The sequence below is a fragment of the Vanacampus margaritifer genome, chromosome 1 (assembly GCF_051991255.1).
Source record: "Vanacampus margaritifer isolate UIUO_Vmar chromosome 1, RoL_Vmar_1.0, whole genome shotgun sequence".
NCBI classification, from domain to species: domain Eukaryota; kingdom Metazoa; phylum Chordata; class Actinopteri; order Syngnathiformes; family Syngnathidae; genus Vanacampus; species Vanacampus margaritifer.
Genome location: NC_135432.1, coordinates 23,476,618 through 23,501,625, shown reverse-complemented (window position 1 = coordinate 23,501,625; position 25,008 = coordinate 23,476,618). Strand labels below are relative to the sequence as shown.

At 41.4% G+C, this 25,008-nt stretch overlaps 5 protein-coding genes across 9 annotated transcripts in view; 4 read left to right on the top strand and 1 right to left on the bottom strand.

The window, feature by feature from the left end:
- The first annotated feature begins 1,830 nt into the window (after positions 1 to 1,830).
- On the top strand, positions 1,831 to 2,878 carry LOC144058323 (transcription factor HES-5-like). The gene is given in 3 exon segments (XM_077576730.1): positions 1,831 to 1,904; positions 2,011 to 2,190; positions 2,192 to 2,878. Coding segments are annotated over 3 exon segments (468 nt in total). The 5' UTR covers positions 1,831 to 1,847; the 3' UTR covers positions 2,423 to 2,878.
- A 3,952-nt stretch (positions 2,879 to 6,830) lies between these two features.
- her12 (hairy-related 12) lies at positions 6,831 to 8,624 on the top strand. Its single transcript, XM_077580407.1, has 2 exons — positions 6,831 to 6,938; positions 7,802 to 8,624. Exons 1-2 carry the CDS (start codon positions 6,870 to 6,872, stop codon positions 8,183 to 8,185), a joined length of 453 nt encoding a protein of 150 aa, XP_077436533.1. The 5' UTR covers positions 6,831 to 6,869; the 3' UTR covers positions 8,186 to 8,624.
- Positions 8,625 to 10,682: 2,058 nt separating this feature from the next.
- tas1r1 (taste receptor, type 1, member 1) lies at positions 10,683 to 24,841 on the bottom strand. Of its 2 annotated transcripts, XM_077585253.1 has the most exons (8): positions 23,162 to 24,841; positions 22,650 to 22,726; positions 20,027 to 20,166; positions 19,601 to 19,907; positions 17,473 to 18,234; positions 16,497 to 16,718; positions 14,882 to 15,002; positions 10,683 to 12,696 (listed from the first exon to the last, which is right to left on the bottom strand). In XM_077585253.1, the coding sequence occupies exons 4-8, from the start codon at positions 19,877 to 19,879 to the stop codon at positions 11,771 to 11,773; spliced, it is 2,310 nt and encodes a 769-aa protein (XP_077441379.1). In that variant the 5' UTR covers positions 19,880 to 19,907; positions 20,027 to 20,166; positions 22,650 to 22,726; positions 23,162 to 24,841; the 3' UTR covers positions 10,683 to 11,770. The 2 variants fall into 2 exon arrangements, with proteins under 2 accessions (XP_077441379.1, XP_077441377.1); XM_077585251.1 differs by lacking the exon at positions 22,650 to 22,726.
- Positions 20,173 to 25,008, top strand: part of rprd1b (regulation of nuclear pre-mRNA domain containing 1B) — a 6,643-nt gene continuing 1,807 nt past the window's right edge. Inside the window, exons 1-7 of one of the 4 annotated variants that reach the window (XM_077585256.1) lie at positions 20,173 to 20,321; positions 21,695 to 21,918; positions 22,254 to 22,383; positions 22,712 to 22,845; positions 23,130 to 23,254; positions 23,864 to 23,990; positions 24,804 to 24,979. In XM_077585256.1, the coding sequence (XP_077441382.1) occupies positions 21,768 to 21,918; positions 22,254 to 22,383; positions 22,712 to 22,845; positions 23,130 to 23,254; positions 23,864 to 23,990; positions 24,804 to 24,979 (843 nt within the window). In that variant the 5' untranslated portion in view covers positions 20,173 to 20,321; positions 21,695 to 21,767. Of the gene's footprint in view, positions 20,322 to 21,208; positions 21,919 to 22,253; positions 22,384 to 22,711; positions 22,846 to 23,129; positions 23,255 to 23,863; positions 23,991 to 24,803; positions 24,980 to 25,008 lie in introns of those variants that run through there. The other 3 variants (XM_077585255.1, XM_077585257.1, XM_077585254.1) reach the window with 3 other exon arrangements.
- Positions 20,174 to 25,008, top strand: part of cdk11b (cyclin dependent kinase 11B) — a 21,883-nt gene continuing 17,048 nt past the window's right edge. Inside the window, exon 1 of the mRNA XM_077585217.1 lies at positions 20,174 to 20,321. The gene's annotated coding sequence lies outside the window, so the exon portion shown is untranslated. The remainder of the gene's footprint in view (positions 20,322 to 25,008) is intronic.

Sequence of the window (25,008 nt, the reverse complement as noted above, 5' to 3'; positions counted from 1 at the left end):
CAAATTATGCGTTTTATTGGTTTAGACATGCAAATATGTCATGTCCACTGCAACCATCTATGGGGTCTGAAGGGGTTTTAATATTAAAAAGGTTTGCACCTCCACAAAAGTCCAAGTATTGATCTACACGTACACACCGGTGACTTAAAAAAGAACGCAAATACATGAAAGAGGAAGACATTATAGCAGGATCTGTGTGTGTGCGTGTGTCAGTGTAGAAGTGTGTCAGAGCGTGGGAACACTGGAGCGGGCAGGAGTGCGTCGGATGTGTGAACTTGTGCTGGGAGTGTGTGGACACTTTGTGTGTGTTTACACATTGACGTCTACTGTGAAGTACGAGCACACACACAGCGCTTCAAAGGGACCCACTGACACATTTAAGTCAGTGTGCGTTGTTCTCACGCTGATTTGGTGTTGATGTCCAATGACAAAAGGCAGCTGATATGACATTTACTACACTCTGTCTGCGTTTTGTGCATTTAAGTCTGCAATTACCCCAAAAATCTTCTCCAATGAATGAAATTGTATATGATAGATTTTTGATCATCTTTCAATCCACTTTAGTTGAATTTCCCCTTGACTAGATTAAAATAAAATACAAACGGGTCATTATGTTTAACATGAGAATGTTTGCAAATTTAAAAATAATTGAACATACAGTGCAATATAAACTGCAGAAACATTTAATCAAATACTTTTTTATGTATTTATTCTTTCTGCTCAAGTCTCAGCAAACGTTTCTCTTTAGGATCTCTCATCTTAATTCTGAGTGACGTCGTTTTAAAGGAGATTGAAAATGAATGGCATTTTTTATCTTTATGACATAGTATAATATAGTGCAGTCTTGCGGTAAAAATCGATGATTAAGATTCAGAAGACCAATAAGGTCAAGCAATTATTTTACAGTATTGGCCTGTTGATCTCGTCTGTATGTACTGTAATTATAACCAATCCAAGTCACAAGTCTTTAACTGACAGATCCAAGTCAAGTTTCGTGTCATCAAAACAGAACTCTTTTTATGCGACCTCACAATCATATTATACACTCTAAAAAACGATCCTCAACTTTGAGTTATGAAATGGGTCTTTCAGCGCAAAACAACTCATAAATATTGGTCAGATCCTGTACTTGGGTCAAAAATTTGGGTCAAATTGTATAAAACAACCCAGAAAATTGGGTCAAATTGACTCATAAGGGGGATTGGTCCATTTTTGATCCATAATTGGGGTTACTTTTGACCCAACTGTTTTTAGAGCGTAGACTTTCATACTTGAAAAACAATTTATTTTTGTTGTAACTGCATTTAGCAAAAACAGAAATCACAAAATATTTTGTAGGAGATACTTTATGTGAAACGTGTGAGAGCCACAGCCTCATATACCAACTCTCTTATTTCTTTTTTTTTTTTGGGGGGGGGGGGGGGGGGGCCACGTGTGCACACTGTCAGATTCACTTTGTATATGATTACATCACGGGAGTGCGGCGTGCTTCCCTCGGAGGGTCACCACTTTCCCATATCAACACAAGCAGTGGGTCAGATACCCTCCGTCCCGCTCCCCCACCCTCCTCCAGCGCCCCACCCGGGCTCTTTTCTCTCTCAGTCTATCCCTCCACCTGCTCCCCGGAGACACGCTCCATTGTCCCCGGGGCCATAAACACTTCATTGAGCATGTGGCAGCCCTGCGTTCTTCTGAGCCCTTCCCGGCCTTCCCATTGGCTCGGGGAGTGTGAGAACCTCCGCTGAGCCTGAGCCCCACACATTCATATGGAGATTGGCGTGTATAAATACAGGGAGGAGGCACAGAGGAAGGCAGCTCACATTTGGAGAACGAGCAGACCTGCAACCATGGCTCCTGCCGTTTGTGGACCGAGTCACTTCTCCAAGGAGACTTCAGCTCACAAGGTAAACCTCGTTCCTCGCTTGGTGTCTCTCTTGAAACCAACCACGTGTTGTCGCAAATACTTTCAACAACGCCAGTAGACTCAATTTTTTTGCTGTCTTCTTTCAGCTGAGGAAACCCTTGGTGGAGAAGCTGCGGCGAGACCGCATCAACACCAGCATCGAGCAGCTCAAGTCCCTGCTGGGCCCCGAGTTCCTCCGACAGCAGCCCGACTCCAAGCAGGAGAAGGCCGACATCCTGGAGATGGCCGTGTGCTACCTGAGGAGCTGGCAGCAACTGCAGCAGCGGCCCCCCCTCCTCCTCCCCCCCCTGCTCGTCCTCCTCCAACGGCTACGCACATTGCGTCCACCAGGCCGTCAGCTTCCTGTCCCACTGCAAGGTCCAGAGCCCGGCTCAGAGGCGGCTGCTCGGACACTTCCGGGACTTGCAGGCCAGGTCCAGCGGGAGCACCCCGTCACCCCCGGCCTCACCGCTCAGGTGCGGAAAGGGTGCCGGCCCGACTCTGTGGAGGCCCTGGTAGACGCTGAAAGAGGAGCGCAAGCCACAAGTTAAAGACTCTGTGAAGTCGATTTCTTTTGGGTCACCGTGTGGCCAAATAGCTGCTGCGTGGCCAGTACTCCTTTGGGAGGATTTGATGAGGTTCAGGTTTTACTGAACGGCATGTGTGGTCACCATGTGATCGTGTGTATTGACTGTGACATGGCACCCAAGTTGGGTTTAGATTTATTCAAGAATTGTTTCGTTTTTGATACCGTGTATCACTTAAGCATCCTGTACTGTATCCTATGGATTCACTCGTGCTGTAAATCCTATTTTGATTTAGCGCTACTATGTAGCCTTATGTTTGTCACCACATTTTCGTGGGAGTGTCAATTGTGTTGTTCAAAATGGATGTCATGTTCTACTTTGAATGCCTTTTGAAAAGGAATGACGTGTGCTTCCCAGAGAAGAAAATAAATAAAGAGCTTCAGATGAAGTTTTGCAAATCCTATATATTCATGTATTTATTCCACAAAGTGTCATGCATTTGAAGAGAACGCACAAAGCACTTATCTGGGTAATGTTTGTATTTCAATTATTATATATATATATTATTATTATATTTTTATTATTACGGATGTTCCAGTTTTTTTTTAGACCGATAGCAGTACGAGTACTCAACTCTTTTGTCACCGACACCATGTACCTATACCACTAGTACTTTTGATATAACCTACATTTAAAAAAACAAAAACAATGACAAATCATTTTAAAGAAAGACCAATGCATCCCAACAAAGCATTTTTCTTAAAATTGAATGAAACTAATGGATTTTTTATTTTTTTTATTTTACAACAGGAAATAAAATCTAGCCTCCATTTACTCCATTTACTTCATCAGTGTGAAATTGTGCCGTTTAGTTGAACCTAAAGCAATTATTCCGCTACAATGCAACAGATGGATACACAGGTACATTATTTGCCATCATTTTCATATTAAGGTAAAATAGGATCATTTCCCATGGTGCACCTGATGAGCCCTCATAACGTATGGTTGGCAATCACTGCATTAACATCATTTTGTATTGTTCTTGGGGGTTGGGGAAGTAAAAACCACGCCACAGATTGGCTTTATCCACAGGTGCTTCCACTCAACTGGCGGTTAAACAAGCTTGTCTCCACCTGTTGAATAGAAGCACCTTTGGCTTCTGGGTTTCTACTTTCTGGACCTGAATCCCCCCAACCCTGAGACATTTTACATAAACCCTCCTGTAATGTCAAAGTGACCCATCCATCCATTTTCTATCATTCTTATGAGAGTTGTGGGTGAACTGGAGCCTACCTCAGATGTTTGGTAAAATTGACACAAGCTCGTGACTGCTGTCAATATTGAAAGAATGCAATGAGATGGTTAAAACGTGTTCCTAAAAACATGAGGGGGCTAAAACTTCATTTGAATTCATGTGAGCTGCTTCCAGTTGGCAGTCAAGTGCTCGTCATTAATGGTGAAAGATTTTTACTATAGAAATCCCCTTTCCCAAATTATGCAAATGTAAATGAGTTGCACCCACGTACTTGATTTCACTGCAGGTGTCCACTGCCAAGAAGTTTCATCTGCTTGGCGGACATGTGGCGACCCCCGGCCCCTCCCTCGTGTCCCGCTTGTGTTGTGGAGGTCGGGGCGTGCTGTCTCGTGCTTGAATTATGTGTCAAGTGCCTCTAAAGTCTTTCACAACTATTTGTGTGTGTACAACTTGTGTGTGGAATGTGGCAATCCTTTCCTGGGACTTTCTCAGGGTCTCGTTGGCTGAGCCAGATGGCCCTCGCAGGCCCCAGCTCCCCTCCGCCTCCCGTTTCCCCGCCGCCCACCACCCACCTCCAACAAGAGATCAAACACCGTAGCTAATGTGATGTGTAACAAGACACACTTCTTTTGTTCCTGGCCGGGGGCCCTGCTGAATGGTGGCGGACTGTGGGAAACCACAGACAGCGCACTCACAGAGGGACGGCTTGACGGGAAGACGCTCTCTGCCGCCGACCAGCCGCACTTTATGGCAGGAATTCCGAAGCTCATAAGTGGGAGGGGGACTTGTCGTCAAACACTTGTGGGCAAAAAAAGAGGAAGAAAAAAAAAAGATCCCTGGAAGGCACAAACAAGACAACCAAGCAATGGGAAAGACATGAAGAACACGACACATAATGAAGCTACTGTGTTTCTGGAGCACACGCTGAGGAGAAAGACGTGTTTATGTTGAGAATCTGTCGATAGATAGATAGATAGATAGATAGATAGATAGATAGATAGATGGATAGATAGATAGATAGATAGATAGATAGATAGATAGATAGATAGATAGATAGATAGATAGATGGATAGATAGATAGATAGATAGATAGATAGATAGATAGATGGATAGATAGATAGATAGATAGATAGATAGATAGATAGATAGATAGATAGATAGATAGATAGATAGATAGATAGATAGATAGATTGATTGATTGATTGAAAGATATATGAATGGACAGATGGATGGATGGACAATTGATAGACGGATGGACGGACGGACAGATGGATAGATAGATAGATAGATAGATGGATGGATGGATGGATGGATAGATACATAGATAGATAGATGGATAGATAGATAGATTGATTGATTTATTGATTGATTGAAAGATATATGGATGGACAGATGGATGGACGGATGGATGGATGGAAGGGTGGATGGGTGGGTTTATGATAGATGATGGATGATGAATGGACAGATGGATGGATGGACAATTGATAGACGGATGGACGGACGGACAGATAGATAGATAGATAGATAGATAGATAGATAGATAGATAGATGGATGGATGGATGGATGGATGGATGGATGACGGCTGGACAGACAGACAGATTTATGGTAGAAAGATATATGGATGGATAGAAGAAAAGATGATTGGATGGATGGATGGATGGATATAGAGTGGGATGGAAGATGGTAGGTAGACCGATAGTTTTGGGGTCATTGCAGTGAAGACAGTTGACTTGATGCAGATGGTGCAGAGGTTTTATGTGTGTGTCTGCATGTGTGTGCGCGCGCAAGTGTGCTTCTGCCCTGCAACCACAAAAGATCAATTAAAATTCCCAGTGGAGCAGGGAGGAGCGGCGTGGGGCTTTTGTGGTGCATTGAGCCTGATGTTGGGAACTGGTGGGAAAGTGGGCGCACAGGCCTACTCACAGCACACACTCACATCTGGGGGGCGACTCCATTACTACAGCAGTACAGCACTGCTCCCTGTGAGGAGCCCTAACAATGCCATTAAGTTGACACTAATCTGACACGTCACTTGTTGCCACATGGCTTGCAGCCAAAGTGTGCCACCGCTCTTTTAGTGCTGCAAATATTATTATCATGCAATATAAGGTCTAGACAGGGACTATCCAAGACCCTATAAAATTATTAGAGGCAAATAGAGGATGCAAATACAATCACTGGCCACTAAAATAGGTACACTAATATCAACCACGGATGGGCCAAGTGTGTATGACCCGCAGGCCACGTTCTATGATACAGCTCACATTGGAGTAGGCCTGTCATATTTGTTGAATTAATTCAACTTGTTTATTTTTCTATTATTTATCTATAAATTGATTCATTAAAAAGTATTTATTCCGTTTTTTATTTATATGTATTGATCTCGTTAAATGTTTCTTTGACATATTGTAAATACTAAAATGCTAATATTATTACGACAAATAATATTGATATATGCCTGAACATTTTTAATTAATGTTATTAGATAATTTGTTAATTTACTGTAAAAAATAGAATAAAAATAAACAATTATAAATGGAATGGCGAACAGTCCAGTGAGTATAACCCCGCCTCTCACCTGAAGTCAGGTGGGATAGGCTACAGCACACCCACAACCCTGATGAGAATTAGCACTGAAGAAATCGTACATTTTACACGTTAGATCGATAGATAGCATTAATTTTCATAACTATCTTTTTGTTTATTTTATAATAAACATGATATGCCACCTGTTCCCCAGGAACATTTTACGTGTCCACTGTTCCTGTTTGTGTGCCTCACTTGCACTCTATATTGCTTTAGTGCAGTGACATTTGGCCTTTTAATTGCAGCAAAGTCGTCTTTGAAGCCGCAACCCCAATTCACTTCCTCTTATTTTGAGCTCTCCAAAATTGCATTTTGTCCATAAATGTGCGGTGATGAGTTACTGTGCCCTGCTTTATCACTCGTTGCTTATCTTGGGAAACATGCCCGGCACAGATACATGACCTCTGGGTTATTGATGCCTCTTCCATTGTTGTGTTGAGAGTCCCACTGGTCAGAGTGTGGGAACCCCAGCCCGGCCTGAGCCACAGGCCTTTGTTATGCTAATGAGAAGCTATAAAAAGAGGAGCAAGCCCTGCACAGACACCAGAGCTGACACTACTGTCATAGAAGAAGCTTCTCCTCTACACCTGCGTAGACATGGCACCTTGCTCCTCCAACTTCGCCTTCGTGCAGCACGTCGGGATCTCAGAGAGGGACAACATCAAAGTAAGTCTTGGAGACAACTTTTTGTGATATTGCAGATAAATTGAAATAATTGAACAAGCTAATTCTATGACGACATTATGCTGAATATTTCTAGCAGAGGTGATGGTCATCTATGGATTCCCTCGAGTAACGTTATGATGATGTGAAAACTTTATACATGTAAAATGTATATCACATCATTACAATGATTGCACGATTACATTTACAGCAACAAATTGAATGTATCTGTTAAATGCTTTAATTTAAAAGTGAAGAAAAATTGCAATATTGGTACTGATATTTTTCCAAAAAAAAATCAGCTTAGCAAGACACATAAAATAGACATACAGTATTTTGTTTTGTTGCTTAACTCTCACTGCCATTGACGGCTATTGACGTCAAAAATGAATTTGAACTATTTCTATTAGTTTAAAATTTGTTCCACTTTTGTTAACAAGAGTATAAAAACCTAGATCTTTTTTTATTGTGCATTCAGAACAGATATAACGTTTATGATTAATCATGAGTTAACTATTGAAGTCATGCGATTAATTACAATTACAATTTTTAATAGCCTGATGCGATTAAAAAAAATTTTTTAATTAAAAATTAGGAGCGTCAGGCGATTAAAATTTTCAATCGTAATTAATTGCATGACTTCACGAGTTAACTTAATCACAAATTTTATATATTTTCTAAAAGTTCAATAAAAAATGATAGGTTTTCATACTCTTGTTAACAAAAAGGTAAAAAAATATTAAACTAATAGAAATAGTTCAAATGAATATTTGACGTCTATAACCGTCAATGGCAGTGAATGAGTGCAACCATATTACAGTACGGCCATATGCTGACCTCCGCGTCTCCTCTCTTCCCCTTTTCAGTTGAGAAAGCCCGCCGTGGAGAAAATGCGTCGGGATCGCATCAACAGCTGCATCGAGCAGCTCAAGCTCATCCTGGAGAAAGAATTCCACAAACAAGAGCCCAACTCCAAGTTGGAGAAGGCCGACATCCTGGAGATGACCGTCAGCTTCCTGAGGCAGCAGCTGCAGCCCGCCGCCGGTACGAGTAGCGGCGAGTACAGCCGGGGTTACTCTCACTGCTGGAGGGACTCGCTGCACTTCCTCTCCGCGGGCCCCAGCAGCACGGGGGCCTCACTGCGGGCTGAGATGGTCCGGAGGGACTGCGGCTCCTCTCCGGTGCGCTCGCCGAGCAGAGGCACCAGGCTGCGGGAGAACAACGGCGGCGCAGTGTGGAGGCCCTGGTAGAAAAAGACTCTTACCCGCCTTCACTTCACAGGAGATACATTTCCAGCCGTGCTCCTTCCTCAATGTCTCATCATATTGATGGAGACGTTGTAAAAGCCACAGCTCTCTCTTATCTCCATTTGCTTTGACTGTGATTCACCATTCAGCCTTTTTTTTTATCTGGTTTTGCGTGATGATGGTTTTGTTGACTCGTTTACTCCAGTGGAGTTTTTATATCTTGATTGTAACAGTGTATCTCTGACAGCCCGTGTTGAGAATATTTCTCTCTTATCGTTGGATGAACTATGCCAAATTGTATAATGCTGAGTGATGCGACGTCTGTGGACGTGTGTGCGTGAATGTGACCGTGTTACTGTTTTTGCTATGACATTTATGCTCTTAAAACTCCTTTTGTATGACAATTACCAATAAAAATGAAACAATCATTTTAAAAAAATCATACTGCTCTATATTTGTGACTCCCTTCACTGTAGCCTCATTTTTGTCGATAACTTAATTGACTAAATGGCTATATTACATTTAGGTTTGGGTGAGTAGCAAAGTAGCACATTTTTACAATAGTACTTATTTAAATACCGAACACTAAAAGTACCATCTTGGAGGCAAGTCTGCCATTTAGAGTGGATATGTCCAAAGTGTTTGTTCTCCCTGTGCTTGCATGGCTTGCCATCGTGTACCCCAAATCTTAACCAAAGTCAGTAGATACTGTAGGCTGATCCTAATGAGGCGGACAAGTGCTGCAAAAAATGAATAGATAACCCAGGTATCACGTAGAGTAAGTTATGTGACATTTTTGGACATACAAAGCAAAATTAGACCACCTTCAGATTTGTTGTTATAAAATGTCATACCAAAATGGATCTAATTTGTTCTCACAGGTTGGACAAATTACAGTGTGTTCATTATGTTCTGTGTTTTGTTGATGCGGTTTTGATTAGATTAACTTCCGTTTCCAAATTTGATATTACTGAGTCCGACTCGCTTTTTCCATCTAGAAGTTGCAATAATTTAGCATCTTTGTTTCTTAGAATTGATTATTTGAATGGGAAATATTAATTTTTTAAGTAATTTCTCACTAAACAAAAGATTAATTGATTTCAAACAAAGTAGCACATTGAAATCTCATACATACATTTAACATTTTTTTATTTATTGAATACTCATTTAGTTAATCAGAATGAATGACGTAATGCAATTAAAAAATAAGTGTATTTTGGGCTGAACTGTCCACATATCAAAAATATTGATATAAACGATATTGAGGTAATGGGAACGATAAAGGCAATGAAAATTCAATCAGATTTAGCAATTTCATTATGAATCAACCTTAATCAAAAGTATCTGTATACTGGTCCGGTTGGCATCGGACCCAAACCAAACTTTGGAGCATTGCACATCACCAATTACTGATACATATTACACGTACACATTTTTACTTTTAAAATTGGCATACCTCATGTACAAATGTGGCCTACCCCAATATGACTAACATGACAAATAAAGATGCTGTAGACATTTATGTTGTGATTATGGGGTGTTGCGTGTCGATTTTTGAGGGAACACAATCAATGTATTCAATTTTGGGATGAAGCTGCAACATGTATTTCTGAGATCCAGGTATGGCGCATTAAGGACAAGAGTGGAAGAACAACAAAACCAATGTTTAGAGTTTCTTCTGGATGCGCTTGTACCTTGGTGGTGGGCCTCATTAGCATAGCGTACCCGTGTGACTGCACAGGGGGAGTAACAATGGTAGACACATCAATAACTCCAAGGTGGGGCAGAGTAGACGCCGGGCTGACCAAGGGAGATAAAAGATCTAAATTAGAGGGAGAATGATAGGCTGTCATCCTCTTATCAGACCACTGCTCTTATCTCTTATCCCATTCCCAGGCAAAAGATCCCAGTGTGAGTCTGGGAACAATTAAAGACTGGATTGAATGCATGGAGGGGGTCTCCAGGGAAAGGTACTATCTGGATAATTGATGATATGAATGAAGCACTGCGATTGGCAGGTGACCAGCCAGCATGTAACCTGCTTCTGACCCTAATGAGGATGAGTGCTGTAGAAAATAAATAGTTGAATGAATGGCACATCAGAAATTTGCATTTTGTAGGTTGTCGTTTCAAAACATGATCTACTGCTACTAGAACAGTAAATGTTCCAAGCTCCTTTTTTAAATGGCTCCACAAACCCCCCCCCCAAAAAAAGTCTAGAGAAGTCGAGCTCCAGTGTGTCCAACGGCACTTTTATTGGCCGTCAATAAAAGTGGCGCCTGTTGATCAGTGGCACACTTTGCCTGTTGACCGAGCACACCGAGTCGTGAGTGCGGCGCAGACTGTGGGAAAGCCCCGTTCGGACTCTACTCACACGTCTACTCGTCAATGGGGTTGACCTCCCAGCCACAAAAGACCTTTTCATCTCCTCTCACAAACAGTGGCTAACAGCACTGTGTGTGTGCGTGAGACAGACACAGAGAGAAAGAAGACAGGCCAATTGTGCTTTTATTCAAAGTGTTAAATGATCTCTTAAAAAATATGTTTTTTTTTTTGTTTTTTGTTTTAAGCAGCAGCAGCACTTATTTTTGACTCTGTGAAAATAGAAAATACAGTATCAGTACCTTATTTTGATTGATTCCATCAAATAGAAAATAATTACAAACAAATAAGTATGAAGTTGGATAGAACTTATTCAAGCTGTTTATCCTCATCCAAAACTCACAAGGAATTTGTCTCCGGTAGAATGACTAATATACAGTATCGCAAATTTGCGGCCATCTCCATGTATATCCATATATTTGTATTATGCACAAGGCATACGAACCGGAAGGAGCAAAAAAATGGCAATTGAAGTTAAGCAAATAATATGGTAAAAACTGTTTCATATCTACCAGGTACACAAATATACTTACCCACACTGTAAAAAAAAAGGAAAAAAAAGGAAAAAAAATAATTTCTAAGCAACAAACTTCGATAACGTTTTCAATTGAGCAATTAAATTCAATATTTTAAATGTTTCTCTTAAAAAAAACAATAACATAAATTACACAACCTAATATGACAATACAGTACTGTATAATTAAAAACAACTCAGCAAACTAATTTGGAGCGTACAATTCACTTGCTTTGTTGTGCCAACTCACATTGTTGCCATAAATATCAATCAACCATTCATAATTTCAACTTCTTACAACTTAAATGACTGTTTTAGGCTAAAAACAATGTTGTTTTTTGCAGTGTACAGTCACAAAGTATTTGTACTTTGCTACATGTAGGGATGTTCGATACCAATTTTTTTTGCAGACTGATGCCAATTGTGCTTATGATGCAAACAATTTCCTCCAAAAAAAACATGACAGATAATTTAAAAGAAAGATCAATATTGATGGCAGTTTTCTATTCTTATAATTTCTAGTTCCTGATTGTAAAATGTCCACAAGAGGGTGGCAAATACCGGTATCAGCTGTCGCAAGTACCAATACCTCGAAGGCCGGGTATTGGACCGATACCAGTACTAGCCCATCCCGAGTCACATCCCTGCTATATATATATATTTTTTTTTTTTAGATAAATACCATTTCTCAGTCACTGTTTGCTCATGGTGTACATCTGAATGCAGTTTTGGAAATGAGCGGTTGTGTTCATTTGCGGCCTCAGTACGATGATGTACATTTTGGGCAGGAAGTAGCCCCCCAGGACAGCCAGAACGCTGAAGAGTATGGCAAAGACATGCGCGGCCATGGTGAAGGGGTCTCTGCTGACGAGGTAGACGGTGAAGAAGCTGATCCAGGAGACGAGGTAGACCATGAGGCTGAAGGTGACGCACTTGGCCTCGTTGTAGTTGGCCGGCAGGTCTTTGCCCATGTAGCTGAAGGAGAAGCAGACCCCGCTGAGGAGAGACATGTACGCCAGCTCTACACCTGCGCCGAATGACAAGGTGTTGCTGCACTCCAGGACCATCCCGTCCTTGTAGAAGTCCACATCCTGGGACGGCTCAGGTGGTTCGAGGGCCGCGCGTGTCACGGAAATGAGCAAAGCGATGGCGGATACAATAAAAATAGTCACTTCGGGCCCTTGTTTTTTGGCCCACTTGTCATAGGCCGGAGGCAATTTGGATGCCAGCTTGAAAATGCAGACCACCTGCAGGGAGCGCACGGCGATGCAGGCCAGGCAGGCGCTGAAGCTGACGGTGAACAGCGGCTGCTTGAGGATGCAGGACACGCGGGACGGGGGCCCAAAATGGCACAGAGAGCTCAAAGCGGCGGCGGTCAGGCCGGCCAGCATCAGCAGGCAAGTGCGTCCCCCGGCTGACTTGGCCACGGGTGTGCGGAAGTGGAGCAGGAGGATGGCTGCTGAGCTGGAGGTCAGAAGGAGGCAGCAGCCCAGGAAGAAGAGCAGCGCCACGGCGAGGGGGGCGTCCCAAGCCAGAAGCAGAACCCTGCGGGACTGACACTGCTCGCTGCTAGCGGGAGCCCACTGATCGCGTGGACAGGGATGACACTGATTGGATTCTGGGAACATCAGATTTAACATCAGGGAGGATTCCTGTCCTGTCATACAGTACAGGCAGGCAGACAGGCAACCCCCATCCCCCCACTCTACAGCAGGGAGAGTCTATTATGCGGTTTGATATGGAATTCAACATCTCAGATATACCCAGAACCCAGACCATTGTCCATCTGGAGCTATCAGACCATTTTAGCAGGGTCATATAGAACTCTACCGCTTCCCCTTGATAAACAATACCAGTTGGATATAAAGTCTTCTGGCCAGGGCAAAACACACATAATTCTTTTGTTAGCCAAAATATATTCAAAATCATCTTTAACCAAAATGAGAGACATTTCTTCAGGTTTAGAGCATAAAACGCATTCATTCTAGTTGGGGTTAAGCACAAAAAGTTTGCCCAATCGGGTAGGTTGTTGTTGATCATTGTATTAGTGTTTAGCGGCACCTAGTGGTTGATCTAAAAATAACAGTATCAGTAAGTCTTGTGTTTAGGCCTGCTGTATGTGGTTCCCCTTTGTCATGTGTTAGGTAACTTTTCACACACAAAAAAAGTGTATTTCTTAATAACTAATGGATGGATAAACAATCCAAGGATGTCAAATCAAAATCAAATAAAAAATTGTGACATAATTAAAAAAAGGAAAAAAAGCTTTTTACCTTTGAGAATTTAGTGGATTTTAGTACTGTGAAATTGTCTTTTTAATGTTTAAACATTTATGTGTCACCACTGTTATCTGGTCTCATGGTCTGGCGTCAGAGAACCAACAGAGATGGTACTGACATTCTCTACTTGAGTAAAAATACAATTACTTGTGTAAAAAACAACTTTCGTAAAAGTAAAAGTACTTACTCAAATAAATACTCGAGTAAAAATACAAAAGTACAGGCTCTGAAATGTACTTGACGAGTAAAAGTTTTTTAAAAAATTACCGTATGTTTCCTCCTACATCAATTTGAAAGATATTAGCTAATGGAGCAAAAATGGGGATAATCGGCCAATTGACTCTCTGACTTGCTATGTAGTGGCGGCGCACATTGCCCTCATATTTACGGGTTGTTCTAATCTAGCCAATTGCATGTCATGTGATCGCGTGTTGTAGAGCCAATCACAAGCTGGGATGTAGGGGACCTTGCATGTGTAACTTCATATGTAGCTTTATATGGTTGGCGGAGCCAGGAGACATTGATGCTGCGTTTTTTCAAGTATTTGAATCGTTTTCATGCATTTAAAAACAAAAACAACAACCTTGTTTTGAACATGTATCAAGTAAAAAGTACAGCTACTCATGTTAAAATGTAACGGATAAAAGTAAAAAGTAGTCTAAAAAATAAATACTCAGGAAAGTATAAAGTACTGAAAACAACCACTCAAGTAAAGTAACTAAGTATTTGTACTTTGTTACTTCCCATCTCTGTAGACCAACCACTAAGTGTGGACTGTAAACTCCCAATGTTTCGAACAACTTTTGGATTGTCTAGCTTCTGCTATCAGGCAGCTAAATTGTGGAATGCTCTCCTCATTTAACTTAAATTGGAGATGTTGTATATTTTCATAAGCTCTCAGAACATGCACAACAGAGACAAATACAAAGGTCTAAAAACTCACAATAGTGGCTGAAGTCGGGCCAAATTGAAATCATTGAAATGAGACAGATGTGTGAGCACTATCACTTGTACAGGAAATTTGTGGAATATTATTGTATATATTTGTAAATTGATGTGTGATCTTAATGCTTCTCATTTTAGGCTGGCTAAGGGATGAAAATTAGCTTAATTTATAGCTAACTCGGGCATATTTATGTGGTAGAATGTTGATTAATGTGCATTGTCCCTTTTCATCCATCCATCCATTTTCTTAACCGCGTATTCCTCACAAGGGTCGTGAGGGCGCTGCAGCCTATCCCAGCTGACTTGGAGCAGTAGGCGGGGTAGCCTACACCCTGAACTGGTTGCCAGCCAATCGCACAGAGACAAACAATGCATTCACACTCATAAACCAGGGACAATTTAGAGTGTTCAATTAATCTGCCATGCATGTCTTTGGAATGTGGGAGGAAACCGGAGTACCTGGAGAAAACCCACGCAGGCACGGGGAGAACATGCAAACTCCACCCAGGAAGGCTGAAGCCCGGACTTGTCCCTTTCAAATAAATAAATTCACATTCAAATGGACGTAGAGATGTGTACCACTTGTGTTGAGGAAGGTGGCAGCAGGACAGGCCTGGCAGTCGAAGCAGCAGACGTGTTGACCTCTCATCAACTTCTTGTGGCCTTTCGGGCAGGGTGGAGAACAGATGGACAAGGGTACCTGGGCACAAGAGAAATGAGGCAGAAAGGCTGTTTTGCCTCTCCTCTTAATTGATGCAGATCAGAGTTATTCCATTTTAAAACTCTAACAAATTTATTTGAACTCATTTACTGCCATTGACGGCTATAGGCGTCAAAAAATCATTTAAACATTTTTCACATTTTTCTCCACTTTTGTTAACAAGAGTATGAAAACCAAGAGGTTTTTTATTGTACATTTAGAACAGATATAAAATGTATGATTAATCATGAATTAACTAGAGAAGTCATGCGATTAATTCCAATTTAAAATTCTAATCGCATCGCGCCCCAAGTTTTTCATAATCTTTTTTTATTGTATTTTTTATTCATTCACTGCCATTGACGGCTATAAACGTCAAAAATTCATTTTAACTATTTCTATTAGTTAACATTTTTTCCCGCTTTTGTTAACAAGAGTATGAAAACCTAGATTTTTTTCCATTGTACATTTAGAACATATATAAAATTTATGATTAATCATGAGTTAACTAGTGAAGTCATGCGATTAATTTGCAATTAAAATGTTTTATTGCCTGTCGTCCCTAATTTTTATAATCTTTTTTTTAATGAATTTATGGCAGTGAATGAGTTAAAATGCATGTTTCTCCTTTAGAATGGGCTTCATTCATTCATTTCTATGATTTTTCCATCCATCCATCCATCTTCTACTGCTTATTCAAGGTCGGGTCGCGGGGGCAGCAGCTTTAGAAGGGAAGCCCAGACTTCCCTCTCCCCAGCCACTTCAGCCAGCTCCTCCGGCGGGATCCCAAGGCGTTCCCAGGCCAGCCGAGAGACTTAGTCTCTCCAGCGTGTCCTGGGTCGTCCCCGGGGCCTCCCGCCAGTGGGACATGCCCGGTATACCTCTCCAGGGAGGCGTCTAGGAGGCATCCGAACCAGATGCCCAAGCCACCTCAGCTGGCTCCTCTCAACGCGGAGGAGTAGCGGCTCGACCCTGAGTCGGATGACTGAGCTTCTCACCCTATCTGCCTGGCGGAGGAAACTCATTTCTATGATTTTTAATAAAGGAAAATCAGAATCAGATTTATTACCCAAGTTGAATTTGTATTCACAGTCACAACTCATTGGAGAAACACGAAAAATAACAATGAGCAACAGAGGGAGCCAAACGGGAAACCTGGCGTTTTGCTAGCGCCTCGAGATTCTTATTAAATGGGAAAAAGAGATATGATGAGAGAGAGAGAGGGGGCAACTATATTTTAATGTTGGTCATTATGGTGATACTTGGCCACCGGCATTTTTTGAAGTGGTGCAAACAGTTTGAGAACTTTTTTTTCTCTCATCTAACCTTTTTTTTAACCAGTTAGGTTAGTTGAGAACCATTTCCCATTTACAATGATCTACGCGGACACATACAAATTCCCTGCAGCCTTAATTAATGAACTCCAAGATAACTGCTCGTATCTTTTGAACGAAATTGTTCCAAGTGACAAAAAGGTCTGATTGTAAATCTTACTGATCGGGACGTCGAACCAGTGCTCTGCCACTCAATGGCGTCTTCATCAAGTGTAAGCTGAAGGGGATGTGGGCTGAAGGAGCCCACCACTCGAAGGGACCACTCCGTTCCCCTCCAAATCCACGTCACTATATCATATCCAGTGGGAGGGTCTCCGTTTACATCAAAGTACACAGAAGTGTTTTCCAGAGAGAATCTTGTATTTTTGAGCATAGGCAGGAGCTGAAAGCAAAGAGGGAGAGTTAGTGAAGAAAAGACCTTGGTTGTGTTCAGAATCGGAATCCATTGTACTACTCATTTTCATTTAATGCCCACAAATGGCTTGTTGTCATCCAAATATGTGAACACTGCTTGTGGTATTAGCCTACTGTATTTATTTATTTGTGTAATGTAATAGGTGGATTTTGACTCCAGATGTTATTAAAGGGGAAGTCAAGCTAATTTTCGTTGCAATAATATGTGCTATGCAATGCATGGCAATGGCATTAACCTGTTCGGTAGCTGCTTTTTGAAAATCTTTAAGAGGCCACAGATGGGCTGATGAAAAGCACTGGTGTTACAGTGTTATGACAACAACCCAATTATTTGTTGAAAATGTATTACAGAAGAACTACCAGTTGACATGAATCTGCTAAATTACAATTATGTGGCAGCAATAATGTAACTAATTAGTGTTCAAAATTTCCATTTTTTATTTGACTGATGAGTATATCGTCCACTACACTCTAAAAACAGTGGGTCAAAAATGGACCGATCCTCTACTTGGGTCATTTTGACCCAACTTCGTGTCAAGAAATTGGTCTTTTAGTGTAAAACAACTCATAAATATTGGGTCAAAAATGTTGGTTATTTTAAATAAAACAACCCAGAAAGTTGGGTCGAATTGACTCATAAAGTGGATCGCTCCATTTTTGATCCATAATTGGGCTACTTTTGTTTTAGGGTGATTGTCCATAGAAAAAACTACAGAGCTGACCTGCCAAGGATGCACCTTCCTTTTTTGGCACTTTCCGGAATCACATTGAAGAGCTCGGTGCAGAGCATGGGCAACAGCATACACCGCCTTGTATACATTGAAGGAGGAGGTGATGTCATACTTCTCCAAAGTGAAGTTGTTCCTGGCCAGGCTGAACACATTGGCGCTCTGCAGACAAACACTGCCGGTGACCACTGAGCCTGCCTGACCGCCACCGTGACGCAACGAAGCCTCCACGACGCTCCTCTCAAACGTCCTAAAACCACTTATGTCCGCGCTCTTGATGAACACGCCGAGTACAGTTCCAACAGTGTGGATCCCGGGAATCCCGGAAATGCGCGTGGCTGCTGACCAGTCCTCCGTGCCAATCCACACCTTACCTGTCACGTTGGCCTCGATAACAAACGGGAAGAAGCCACTGAGTTTGGACTTACTGGAGAAGAGCACAATGGTGTTGACCTTTGCCCTCAGTATGCCCTTCACCATGCTCCTCATCATGTCAGCTGTCTCACTACTGTAGGCCGGGATGATTCCCTGGTAGGCCACGCAGATGCCGTGGTCAGGGGCCAGCTGGAGCAGGCTCTGCATGCCACCCAGGCCATAATCGTTGTCGCTGCCCAACAGAGCGATCCAGGTCCAGTTGAAATGAACCAGCAGCTGGATTATAGCCTCCACCTGGTTCTTGTCGCTAGGAATTGTGCGGAAAAAGGATGGGTAGAGTGCCTTGTTGCTCAACTTTTTGTTTGATGCTTCGTAAGAGATCTGTGGGAAAGCAAAAACAAACACTACTCATAAAAAGTGATGGAAATTAGGCTTTTGGGTTACATTTCAATGATCATTCCAGCCCCCCGCTGCATTTTCTTCCAAAAATCAAATCATGAAATTGGTTAGCTGGTCTCTCAGCACAATTGATCACATTTCCTGAACAAGAAGAGCAAGAAAGGGTGAACCTGCTTGTCAGGATGGAACGTTCGGGGCTGGGTATACTTTGGATTCCTGGAACATGTGAAGATAGTATGCCCATCGATACTTTGGATATATGGATGATGTGGAAGATGCATACATTATTGGAATTCTGATAACAAGTAGCCTGCTGTTCAGAGCTGTCACGTTACTGATTTATCGCAAAATTCAGATGATACAAGCAGCTTTATTGGAAATACGCCAGTCATGCTTGATGGCTTGTATACACTCTAAAAATGGATTGGTTAAAAAGAAAAGAAAAGACCAATCTAGTAGGTTAAGATCATATTGGCTTGATTAACCAATAGATTGGTCAGACATTGACCATTCCGGGTGGATACCGGCATACCAATTTTGTTGGTTAGCCAAACAACCAATGAAATGGGTTACAATAGAAAGTAAGTCTAGATAGAACACTTGAAAATATATTTATTGTATCAATTTATTGTATTCTAAATGTATTTATTAATTATTAAAAGTGATTACAATAGATTATAATATATGCTATATTATATATAATATAGTGTTTAAAAATGGAAATTTGTGTCTCGATAGATCACTCGGCGTGACCAGCTCCGTTGCCTAGTGGTAGAGTGTCTACCCTAAAACTGGGAGGTTGTGGGTTCAATCCCTGGCTGGGTCATACCAAAGACTATAAAAATTTGCCTTCCTGCTTGACACTCAGCATTATGGGTTGGAGTTGGGGGGTTAGATCACCAAATGATTCCCGAGCACAGCCCTGCTGCTGCTCACCGCTCCTTCAGGGGATGGCTCAAATATGGAGAATGAATTTCGCCCCAATTAGGTGGGTGTGACAATCAGTGGTACTTTTTTTGCAGCCTCTAAAACAGATTAACCAATATCTTGGTCAGAATGACCAATTTGTATCGGTTGGCCCAATTACCAATATATGCTGGTTGAAAATACCTACCATTCTAGAGTGGTCGTTTTAAACAAAGGATCTGCTGGACAGCTAGATTGGTCAAATTTAACAGTTTTTTTTTGGTTTGTTAATTTGGCCAATCTGTTTTAAGGGTGTAGCAGGTGATCAACACTCAGACTCAGATGACGAGTAAACTAAATCGTAAATTGAATGCTGCGGGTACCGATAAATACAATTTCCATTCTTTCTTTTTTTTCAATCAGTTATGCTAATATAACTTACCTGTGGCATGAGGTAGGCCCCCAGTAAAGCAGCAGGAGTAAAAGTTTTGCTGCTGCTGTCTGGCCCAATGACAGCCACAGTCATGTTGGTAAGGACTGGCTCTGTGTTGGCAGGAGGGCCACGGTACTGATCGGCCAGTATGTCCAGCGTGGCCAGCACACTGGCTGGAACAGAGCAAATGTCGTACAGCTGATAGCCCAGTGAGACTCCTGGCAGGAGATAGTGTGCGCCGGTCTTGTTGTTGATTTCTTCTACAGCAAACCGCATGGCTTGCATCATGTGGAAGCCATGCTTGTTGTGACGGCCTCTATAAATTGAAATCAAATGAATTGGATTTAAAAAAAATACGTTTTTTTTTTTTTTACGTGGGGTCATAAAACAAGAATTTAAAAACAAAAAACAAAAATCTAGTTTCAGTAAACTCACTCATTACATAGACCCAGAGCAGGCAAACCAATACTTGGGCCATTTGTGTCATGGAGAGGAAAGAGTCCAGCAACGGAGAAGTCTCCCTGCAGATGTAGTCCTTCTCCCTGGGAGCTGTAGTCTAGTTTTCCATCAGCCACCTGCAGGACCAGGCAACATGAGAAGAGACATAGAAGTGTCACACACATGTCAACACACGTTGAATGCTAACAAGGCTGAAATGGATGAGGCACTGCTTTTCCAGCTATGGATTTAAGGCTGTAGGATGAGAAGGTCACTTTTGCATCTTTTGCAGGTGAGTAGTATGCATTTGCATATCTAATTTGTTTGTTTGACGCATGCTTACCGTGTCGCATAAATGCCGTAACCAATTGTTTTTGAAAATGGCACATTTATTGTTTTTTGTTTAGTGCTTGATTAATAAAACCAGCATGAGAATGAGCTTTTTCTAGATTTACTTGGCATAAACATCAGTGTTGGATAATGACATTTTTTGTTTACGTATTTGTAATTTACATTGCGGCTGATATTTGAAGCTTATTTTTTTTTTAGATGTGCCTGTTGAATTGGCAAAAATTTGACTCTCACTTGCATTCAAACCGCAGTTATTATGTTTTCACAGCAATACTATGTATTTTGTCAACCACAACATCAAGGATGCAAATGGCCATGCAAATATTTGGAACGACAACATTTTATGGAGAGTATAGGCCTACACCAGCCGATATTCAAGATATAGAGTTAAATGTTATGCGTTGCAGAGAATAATGGCTCATGAAAAAAACAACTGTCACATACATGTTTTTGGAATGTGGGAGGAACCAGGAGAAAACCCACACAAATGCTAGGAGAAGTTGCAACTGGCACACAGTAAGGCCCAACGTTTGTCTCAATACTGTACACATCTGAGAATTATCGAAGATAGGAAATAGAGAATTTGTATATACTGAATTCTTTTCAGGTAGCAAAACTATTAGTAGAACAAACAAGTAAAAGTAGAAAAAATAACTTTCACACAAAACAATTCAAGTAGGAAATAATGGAGAAAAGTGACGATATTTTCTAAAAATGAAAATTAAAAATTATAATAATAATAAAATTAAAAAAATCGTGGAAGGATGATATAATAATAAAAATTGTGGGGGGAAACTCGAAGAGGTGTTCGGCAGTTGGTGACGTCACTACTCCGCGACGCACATGTTGAGGTGAAAGTGCGGGCTGCCATTTTTTTGATAATTCTTCTTCATTAGTTCAGCCACAAGAAACAAGCTACGAGTCGCTCCGACTTGACATTTACCAATTTATTTATCCCGCTGTGGTGCCGAACAGGTATTCTCCTCAGAATTACTGAAGTTTTGGCATTTAAACTCAGGCTAAAGCGTATGCTAGCTCGTAGTATGCGTATAGCTACTTAGCTGTCGCTGGCTAAGCGTTAGCCGTGGCTGTAAACAAACGCTTGAGCTATTGAGCAAACCGCTTCTTGAGAGCCAACTCAAAGGTTGCACGTTTGTTGTTTCCTCGCAGCATTCCTGTATGTTTGCGACTAATATAACGTTATAACAGTGTTTTGGTGAAGTAAGCAGCGGAAGGACGCTCCTTTTTTTCTTTTTTAAATCTTGCGTGAAGTGCAACTTTGTTTTGATGACAGTTCGGGTTTCCCCCAACTAGCTCGAAGGTCCGTTAATTCATAGCGGAGTCGCGGTGAGTCTGCTCCCAAGGAGACGCGCACCAACAGACGGACATGTCGTCGTTTTCCGAGGCGGCCCTGGAGAAGAAACTGTGTGAGCTGAGCAGCTCGCAGCAGAGCGTGCAGACTTTGTCACTGTGGATCATCCACCACCGAAAACACTCGGGCCTCATCGTCAAAGTGTGGCACAGAGAGCTAAAGAAAGGTGAGGCTCGGATGTATGTGATTATTTGCATTACTGATTTGCTAATTACAATGTGGGTAATAAGTAATAGGGCGGTACCATTTTGAAAATAAATAATTTCGAGGCTACTCTAACCTATTCCAGTTTCCTGCGCTCTTTCTGAAGCTAAGGTAATCTGTTTTGAATTGAATTAGGATTGTTATTACTCAGTTTTTTTTAAAATCAAATGATACATGTTTTTTAATGAGAAGGTAAGATGACTTTGATATTATGTTTCGTGAGACTTTTCTTATGTAAAATATGTGCCATATGACAATGTTGTTTTTGGGTTTCAAGATTAATTTGTTGTGCTGCAGCTAAAACCAGCAGGAAGCTGACGTTCCTCTATCTGGCCAACGATGTCATCCAAAACAGCAAGAAGAAAGGACCTGAATTCACCAAGGACTTTGAGACGGTCCTCATAGATGCCTGCTCTCATGTTGCCAGGTACGTAGCGATAAATAGAGCTTTGGGATTTAAAAGGAAATTTAAAATTATTTTGTGTGTTTGTAAAGGCCTGTAGCTTTTAGGACAAGAACCAAGTTTAAGGATTTTATATTGTGGTATATGAGCTTGTAAATTACATTTCATTGTATTAATCTCTTTTGAAGTGTATTTGGATAAAGACCATTTTAAGACTTTCCAATACATGTGGAGCTTAAACCTATAATGTCTTAAAGTCATATTGGGAAATCATCTCATGTTCCGTTTACTTTGAGCGTTTGTCTTGTCTTTCCTGTTTGGTGTTCCACTGAATTTCGATATCCTGTTGCAGTGAAGTCGATGAAAGCTGCAAAAAGCACATGGAAAGGCTCCTAAACATCTGGAAGGAGCGCAACCTCTACAGAAGTGACTTCATTCAGCAACTCACCCTGGCCATAGAAGACTCTAACAGCCCTCCGCCTACAGGTTGTCAAATAATAATTTTTTAAAAAAGTTGACATGTTCATTATTACAAAACACCACGATTGTGACTGTGACATTCACAAATTTGGTGCTGTTGCCCATTTGGTGGTTCACATGACTTTTGCCCAACTGTTGTGGAACCACTTCTAACCAGGATTATGGGTTTATACCTATAATCCTGGTTAGAAGTGGTAATCACATGATGTCGTATGGTTACCTAAATGTTTTCTCACCACAAGAATGTTAAGCAGTGGCAATGGCTAATTACTCTCCTGTGGTCTTGACAGTAGAAGAAAAGAAACCGGTGAAACGAACCTACCAGAAGATCCAGCAAGAGGAAGAGGAGGATGAGGATGACGACTACAGAAGCATCACTTCTCCTCGCAACACGGACGCCTCTGCTAATCAACTGGTAAGACGGTAACTCTTCTCTCTGTCAGAACTAAAGAGAAAATATCCTTTATTGGTAATTTGGTACCGTAGGGGGAACGCTTTGTGAACTTTTCTTCCATAACGCAGCACCTTGTGTTGCAGTGGCGCAATTATGTATTGTACGTACTTACTAGTTTTCATTTACTTAATTGCGAAGAGTACCAGGCAAAATAGGGGTTCTAGTCAAAACTCCAAATTAAGGGTTAAGTACGATTTTGAAATAGGGTTTCTATTCAACATTAGGGTGTGACCTAGTAGAGACCCTAAAGACCTTTTCCTTCCTTCCTTCCTTCCTTCCTTCCTTCCTTCCTTCCTTCCTTCCTTCCTTCCTTCCTTCCTTCCTTCCTGTGCAATTATACTAGTGTTCATAATAAAATAAAATAAAAAGTATTCTACAATAACAGTACTCTATTAGGACCTCCGCTCGTCTCCGTGAGTTCCTGTAAATGTGGCCCTGTAAATTTACCCCGACGTTCCTGCGCTGGAAACGGGCTTTATGTCTATTTGGGTCTGTCCTGTGTTGCTCTTTGTTTATTTGCCATTCTTTCCTCCTCTCCTACGGTCAATTCTATTATTTAATCACATTTAGACAGAGGAGTTGGTGAAAGCGCTGCAGGACTTGGAGAATGCTGCATCAGGCGACGCAGCTGTTCGACAAAAAATCGCCTCATTGCCGCAGGAAGTCCAAGATGTCTCGCTACTGGAAAAAATAACTGGTAAATTGAATATGTTTTCCTTCTCTATTGCAAACTGCAATATAGATCATCTCCTGAATGGCCAGAAGCCTTTGAAGGTGCAGGAGGCTTGGGTGGCCCTTGTAGGGCTAAAAACTAATTTATTCAAAAATACGTGATGTAACCAGCGGTCAATCATGCAAGACTGTTTAAATGTTTAATATTGTTTAAAAATATAATGGTTACTGCATTTTAATCAATATTTAAGTTTTCAATACTGTATAGTATTTAAATTAATACAAAAAGCTGTCAAAACCTATAAATAACGCTGACATTCCAAGACAGACGGGTAAATGTGTTCCACATAAAAACCCAACCACTTTGGTAGGTGACCCGCAATATAGCGGGGATCGCTGTAGGTTCTTATGGAAGCGTATTTCAAACTCCTGTTTTCTTGACAATTTTTTGGGGAGCTTTGTATTTAAAAAAAATATATATATTTTGTTTTTCTGAATATTTTTTCCCATTTTTTTGACTTTTTTTTTTCAAATTTTAAAAAGTTTTTTTTGTCATAAAAAATAACAAGAAAAACAGGGGGGGGGGGGTTAATCAGAAAAACGAGGACCAAATTACTCAGAATTTTTTTTCCAGAATAACAGCGCATCAGTACGGAAGCGTATTAGATTCCGTAGGTTCTAAATGAATACAAAACTTTTTTCTTTTAAGATTGCGCTTAAAAAGCCCAAAAGAACGAGGGGCTGTGTTCACAACAGTGGCATGCGTGAATTTGAATATAAAGACAAACGGAATGAATCATGAAATGAGATACATGTCCTTCCATACGCCCCCCTGTAGACAAGGAGGCAGCAGACAATCTGTCCAAGACAGTGGACGAAGCGTGTCTTCTGCTGGCAGAATACAACGGCCGCCTGGCCGCAGAGCTGGAGGACCGCAGGCAGCTGGCACGCATGCTGACTGACTACATCGGCAGCCAGAAGGAGGCGCTGATGGAGAGGGAGAAGAAGCTTGAGGCAAGGCAAACTACAAAATACACTACACC